A 7,269-nucleotide genomic window follows, 5' to 3' on the forward strand; every position below is an offset into this window, starting at 1 on the left:
GACTTGTAAGATTTACCGATTACCCGTTTCCAGAATTTGGTTAACGACGTTTACTGTCACGAATTTATAGAAACATATGAGTAACTCTAGTCTCAAAACTATTTAACAAACGCGCCGGGTAAAGACTAATTGAAGTCAGCTTCCAAACATATTTAAGTCTTTCCTTCTTTAGGTGGAAGAACTAAAAGCCCGTCTAGAAGAGAAGAGCAGACTGGTAGAGAAGAAGACAGCAGCAGCGCTCGCCGCAGCTCACGAGCTGGCGGAACTCAGGGACCACTCCGAAATCAAAGACCGAAAGATCAATGTGCTTCAGAGAAAGGTAAAGAAAAGAACAAAACTGAGATGTTGCTAGATATGGTTACGGAATTTATGTGTATTTTATTTATTTTAGTTTTATAGTTTAAAATGCTATGCTAGATTAATTTATAGATATTATATAAGGGTACACGTATCTTGGGAATTTGGTGTAAAAATAATTTATTTAAATTAATTTAAAATGTGACGAATGATGAAGAGAATCATGTCAAATTATGGTGTCTATGTTTCCAAAAAAAAATCTTTCAATTTCACAATCCATTTATTTTTTATAAAATAAAAGCAACTGTTATTGGTAAATTACAGTACACAAAAATAATTCCAAATTGTCATATAAATAAAAAAAAATTAAACTTTTATTTGATTGAAAGAATTATGATAAATTAATAAACAATAAAATATAACTATATGTTTAAGAACCTCTTCCTTTTGAAGTCAAAATGAAACTTAAGTAAAATATCATCCTTGATAGACGTCTAAGAAATCTACCATAATCTTTAAGATGAAGGAATTCTCAATGGTTCTTATCTACAGGGTAAATGGCCCATTCGTTTTTATTGGACTTCTTAAAAGTTATGAAAATATTCTAGCTTGTTGAAAGATAAAATTTTATATATAGGATTAATGTAATACGTAGAGCTTTAATTAATTGAACTTGTAAGAATATTGTTATTTACATATATCTTTATTTTCTTATTTAATACATAATATATTTTAGATGACTATTATTACAACTATTATGGTATTCATAAAAAAGCATAATAAAAAAATTAATGATTTCAGTTTTCGAGCTTGTTTGCGTTTATCAAATGATTTTACATAATGTTGATTGTTAGCTGTAAATTATTTGTTAGATTTTTTAAAGTACTTTATCTTGTTAATTCTGCACATGAAAATAATTTCTCCGTCCCTTAATTAATCAGTATAAATAATTTCATTATTTAAACGTTATTTATAAGTTTATTTTTACTTTATTTATAAAAATGCAAACTTCATGTTAATAACATTAACCCTTACATAATAAGTCAAAACATTTTTATAACAAAACATTTAATTGATTTTATAAACGTCTGATATATAATATATCTTAAGTAGACACGATACGGTCTTTCTTTTAAGAACCTCGTAAGCTCAGAAACGTTAACAGCTTTCACTATCTCTGTATACCAAGTGGCTATAAACCATAGCTTGTTTATTTTACGAGCCCCCACGCTACTTCAGTCTTATCTGAAAAACCTTCGTTCATTTATTTAATATCTTTATCACTAACTAGCTGTACTCGCGACTTCGTTCACGTGAAATTTAAAAATGTTATGTTACTCACCGATAATGTAGCTTTTTAGGGTGAAAGAATTTTTATAATCAGCCCAGTAGTTTTGGAGTTATTTCAGTGCATATAAAATACAAATCTTTCCTCTTAATAACATTAGTATATGAAGTTGGACACTCTTTAGTTAAGAATGTGTTTAAATTCTAACCTCCTATATTTGATATTATGGAAATCAATGTTGTTATATGTTTCACCATAAATATACCAGCATTCTGCTTTTGGGATAAATACTTTATTATTTATTAGTTAAGATTGTATTTCGCAAAATTACCGAGCACTAGAAACACGGTATAAAAGGTTTGACGTAAGACTGTTGTTTGCGACTACGTTTACATAAGATTAAAAAATTAATAACAATATATAGACGGTGTTACTCACTGATACCATAGGTTTTGAATGGTGAAGGAACCTTTGAAATCGTCCCAGTAGTTTTTGAGTTTTTTCAATACATATAAAATACAAATCTTTCCTCGTTATAAAATTAGTTTAGATTAAATAATATGAGTATTTTTATTATGTTGGCTAAATTTATTTACTATACATAAAGTTTTTATGTTATTTTATATGTTCACAATTTAAGAGCTTTTTTGTCTCTTTAATGTACCTGCGTAGTTCATGTTTGTTTTGTACCCGTATAATCCCCGGTGCTTGTTTTTATTTTATTGTTTGTGTTGAATTTGCAATGCTAGATTTTTTATTTATTTCAAGGTACGTTTTATTTCATTATATGCTTTTATTTTTTGCATTACATTTTGTTATTTTAATATTGTTTTAATATTTTATGTCGATACCTACTTTGTTAAGTTGTTGTTTTATTTTCTAGATTGAGAATTTAGAAGATTTGCTTAAAGAGAAAGACAATCAAGTTGACATGGCCAGAGCAAGACTAAATGCAATGCAAGCACATCATTGCTCATCTGAAGGCGCTTTATCATCTCTTGAAGAAGTTATCGGTGATAAAGAGAAGCAGATCCAGCAATTAAGAGAACAGAGAGATAGAGCTGAACATGAAAAGAACGAAGAAAGAGAACTACACGAAAGAGAGATCGCAGAATACAAAATGAAATTACACGCACTAGAAAGCGAAGTAGAGAAACTGGGTGCGAGGCTAGAAAGGGCACAAGCAGAGAAAGACCGTCTCGAAGCTAAGCTGGAAAGCTCACAATCTGAGCTAGGAAAGTCTAAAGCTGAGTTAGATAAAGCTGCAAGCGAAGTGGGTAGATCAGGAGCTGATTGGGAGGCAGCGAAACAACGTCTCGCCAGACTTGAGCTAGAGAACGAAAGACTCAAGCATGAATTGGAAAGATCCCAAACTACATTCGGCAGGAGTACTTTAACTACGTCTCAAGAGTTAGACAGAGTGCAAGAAAAGGCAGATAAATCTGCAGCGGAATTACGAAGGACTCTAGCTGAATTGAGAGTGACGCAGGCGGATGCAGAAAGAGCCAGGTCGGAAGCGAGTGGGCTGCAAGATAAACTGGAGAAGTCTCAAGGTGAAGTCTATCGTCTCAAAGCTAAACTGGAAAATGCACAAACTGAACAAGATAGTCTTAAAGAGGAATATGATCGGTAAGTTTTTATAAAATATTTCTAAAGTTTACTGGATTAATTTAATATCTATTGAAATATTTCATTTTTTAATCCATGACATTGTTTATCAACATTAACTAACTCGAGCTCGACAGACTTAACAATATCTATGAATCAGATATTAGCTTAAGGATTATATATAATTTATTTTTATTCCAGGGTACAATCCTCAATAAGCCGCCTACATTCAGAGAGGGACAAAGCTATAGCTGAACTTGAGAAAGCAAGAGAGGAGCTGGAACGAACTCAAGCTACTCTCGGCAAGGCCCAGCTGCAGCAAGACAAGCTGCAAGCGTCACTGGATTCAGCTCATTCTGAGATAGATAAGCTGCAAGAGAAGTTAGACAAGGCTTCGGTTGAAGTTCGTAAGGTGAGCTATTACGAAGATTTATTTACTAATTCGTTAATTTCTCAAGCTAATTTTTTAAGTATCAAAAACATACAAGCGCCGTATTTGTTTCGTAAAAACCATAGATTCACAAAATTTTTTCTCGTAGATCCCCTTCAAAATTTTACTGATATTGTTGAATATTTGCTATAACATTTTTACAACTTTTGAACCTTCAGTTCCTACCATCGTGCATCCTTACTTTCTTTTTTCTTCTGTAAACCCCTAAAACTCTATCTGACCCACTTCGAGAATATCTGATGTAAAATTATCTAGCTATATCTATTACAGTTGCAAGTGGACAGAGAAAAACAAGCATACGACTTTGAATCGATACAATCTCAACTGGACAAAGCCTTGGGCCAAGCGGCGCGGCTTCAGAAGGAAAGAGACACCGCTCAGTTGGACGCTGATAGATTCCATGATAAGCATGAAAAGGCACAGGTAATAGTTTTATTTGTATTAATCTTATCTTAATGTGAAATTTTAGATGAATGGATGGATGGTTGGATGTTTGTTAGAGCCTATATAGCCTAAACGGTTGAACAGATCTTGTTGAAATTTGGCGTACACGTAGAGGATAATCTAGAAAAGCAAATAAGCTACTGACTTTTGTTTTTTAATTCTACGCGGATGGAGTCCTGGGGAGAGCTAATAATATTAAATATAAATACGTCAAAGAAACCTAATTTCTCTCACTGAGTTACGATACTATGATTATGTTGTCAAAGAGAGTAGGCAACATTTGTAAATATTATAAAATTCTTTAAAAATAATGTGATCTTGTAATTCGTCAGTAGTTTTATGATTTGTAATAATCCAGGGCATCTATTGCAACACTTGACTCAGTCCATTTATAAACGACAAGACAAATTTAGTTATTATCCTGATGAGCGTTTTAATTGATTTTATTACAAAAATACATGTCAAATTTATGATTCGTAATAAAGGAAGTTTATGCGCAAGTTGTTACGAACAACTTCAAAGTCCAGACAAGTCGTCGCCTTGAACCAAATGAGGGCAAATGTTCATACAGGCGTCCTCTTTAAGTTTCCTTTGAATTATATAACGTTAGAGCTGCCAACAAACTTATCGATAACAAGGACGTTGATATCGACATAAAATAAAGCATAAAAAAGATGGCTGATATTTTTCTTTATAAAGATAAAAAATCTACGTTGTTTATGGCCAATGTTATATAACAAGTAATCGGGTTATGTAAAAAAAAAGAAAGAGAGTTAGAAATGTGATATGTAAATATTTTTTAAAAAGAAAAAATGTTTGTCTATTAAAATAGGAAGGATTTAGTATTGTACTTACTACTATTAACTTTATGAATTAAAGCAACAATTTCTATGTTCTAGAAAATACCAATATTCTTATACAGTTTTGTGAGTCAGCATTTTAGGACCATATTTTAGTCCTACTAGTTTAGTTCTCTACTAAAATTAAAAAGCTCTGAATATATAAATATTTTGTCAATCATTTAGCAACGAACAAATAGCGTCATATCTATTTAGGTAAAATTAAAAAATCCACAAAGAAAATCCCTAAAGACTTTTTAAAATGGGAAAATAATCATAAAATACTGATCTAAAAATTCCCCGTGTAAAGTTCACAAAGCATAGTTTCACTCAAAGGAATACGTTTGGAAGTTTGTGAAATGATTGCTTCTGTTCCGAGCTGAAAGTCGGAGGAATTGATCGATGCCCCATTTCATACGAACTGCTTAAACCCCCCTACTACCTAAGACCCGAGTGCAATATTCATGCAAGGAGTAGATATTACTTGAAGAAAAATTGCTCATCATTAGTAGTTCAACATTTAGACACTTTAACTAAAGTATCGCACAACTGTTTAGTCTCGCTTTGATCCTTAAGAGCTTATATGGAGGTTACACTACTCGATTTTTAGTTGTGCAACTAAACAGATGAATTGGCTGCGAAACAATCGACAATCGCACAACTGTTGGGTTTAGGTGCGCCCGCTCTTAGATAAATGAATAATAGAAGATATCACGATAGGAAAGGAAGTGCTTTAGTATTTTAAGTGAAACTTGTCGATTTAAATCTTAAAGCGTTTAGTGTTTAAAAAACAATTATCTTTTATATATGTAACTTAATTGAATACACAAAAATAAATCTTAACAAAATTCTACTATAAAATTCGTCAACTTGACCGCAATAAATAAAATAAGGAACGTCTCTTGACTTTGAATGTGGTAGAAAAACAATTATGGTATTGTCATGAATAGTACCACTTATAACAGTTATCAACTAAGAAACAACAATAAATTTCCAGGCGCTAGTAGCTCGTATCCAGAAGGAAAGAGATACCGCACTAGCGGAGGCGGCGAGTTGCAGAGAGCGGGCAGAAGCCGCGGCTGCTGCTGCCAACAGAGCAGCTAGAGATCGAGACAGTGCGGCGACAGAGTTAGATGTTCTGCGAGAACGATGGGAGAAGGCACACCAACAGCATCAGAAGTTAACGGTAAGGCTAAAACTAGAGAATTCTTAATCAATATTGAGGCAGTTTAATCTTACGACCTTTTACGGTAACCAATAGTTTTTGACATGACTTTTCGTTTTTTCAGATGGAACGTGACGACGCACTTACCGAACTCGAAATATTGAAAGAAAAACTCGATAAAGCATTGTATTCCACACAAAAGACTATAGAAGAAAAGGAGACAGCGCACAAAGAATACGAAAAGATGCTTGAAAAATATGACAGGTACATTTCTACATTTTAACTGTTAATTCGTCTTATCGTTGAAAGATTTTGTGTAACAAGATTTTCTTTTTTTACAGGTCTCAGAACGAAATTTACAGATTGCAGAATAAGATAGACATTTTAGAGGCTGACAAAGATCGTATCGAGCTTGAACTGGAAAAGCAAGTACATTTAGCGAACAAGTCTCGCGAGGAACAACGAAAGTTACAAGACGAATTGGCTAGATTGCAGGAAATGTATGACAGAGCCTCTTTACAGCTTGGCAGGACAAAGGAAATGGAAGAAAAGGCCAAAGAAGATATGGATAGAATGAGTGTCGATATCGAAATGGTGAGGGAACGGTATGAAAAGGGTCAAATCGAACTACGAAGACTTCAAGCTGAGAAAGAAAAGTTACTAGCGGACAGTGAGAGACTTCAGTTTGAATACGATCGTGCGATGACTCAATGCGGTAAAGCACAAGCATCGAATGAAAAAACACAGGAAGAAATGGCGAGAGTCCAAATAGAGCTTGAAAAAATGTACGACAAGAACGATAAAGTATCGTCTGAATTACGTAGAGTACAAGCCGAGTTAGATAAAGTAAAACAAGACGCTACTGGGGCCAGAGAGGAAGCCGAAAGATACGCCTCTCGCTATGGAAAGTATCACGATAGCAAGGAGGAGCACGAAAGGACTAAGTTGGAGGTGGAACGACTGCGCACGCGGCTCGAGAAGACATCGCTAGACTTGGAGCGGGCACGCAAAGCTGAGGAAGAGGTGACCCGTCTGCGCTCGGAGCTCGAACGCGTGGAAGGCCTCCGAGGTAAATACCAATTCGAACAGGATAAATGGAGTAATGAAATAAATAGAATGCAGGCTGAACTGGACAAGAATCGCGAGCGCTACGAATCATCGCAAGCAGAGATACAAC

At 34.1% G+C, this 7,269-nt stretch overlaps 1 protein-coding gene across 1 annotated transcript in view; it reads left to right on the plus strand.

Moving 5' to 3' along the window:
• Nucleotides 1-7,269, plus strand: part of LOC106110412 (trichohyalin-like) — a 44,566-nt gene that overhangs the window by 28,462 nt on the left and 8,835 nt on the right. Inside the window, exons 7-13 of the mRNA XM_013292240.1 lie at nucleotides 173-319; nucleotides 2,469-3,214; nucleotides 3,395-3,605; nucleotides 3,915-4,067; nucleotides 5,925-6,113; nucleotides 6,217-6,356; nucleotides 6,434-7,265. Of these exons, the coding sequence (XP_013147694.1) occupies nucleotides 173-319; nucleotides 2,469-3,214; nucleotides 3,395-3,605; nucleotides 3,915-4,067; nucleotides 5,925-6,113; nucleotides 6,217-6,356; nucleotides 6,434-7,265 (2,418 nt within the window). The remainder of the gene's footprint in view (nucleotides 1-172; nucleotides 320-2,468; nucleotides 3,215-3,394; nucleotides 3,606-3,914; nucleotides 4,068-5,924; nucleotides 6,114-6,216; nucleotides 6,357-6,433; nucleotides 7,266-7,269) is intronic.

The sequence above is a fragment of the Papilio polytes genome, unplaced genomic scaffold (assembly GCF_000836215.1).
Source record: "Papilio polytes unplaced genomic scaffold, Ppol_1.0 DF824225.1, whole genome shotgun sequence".
Taxonomy (NCBI): domain Eukaryota; kingdom Metazoa; phylum Arthropoda; class Insecta; order Lepidoptera; family Papilionidae; genus Papilio; species Papilio polytes.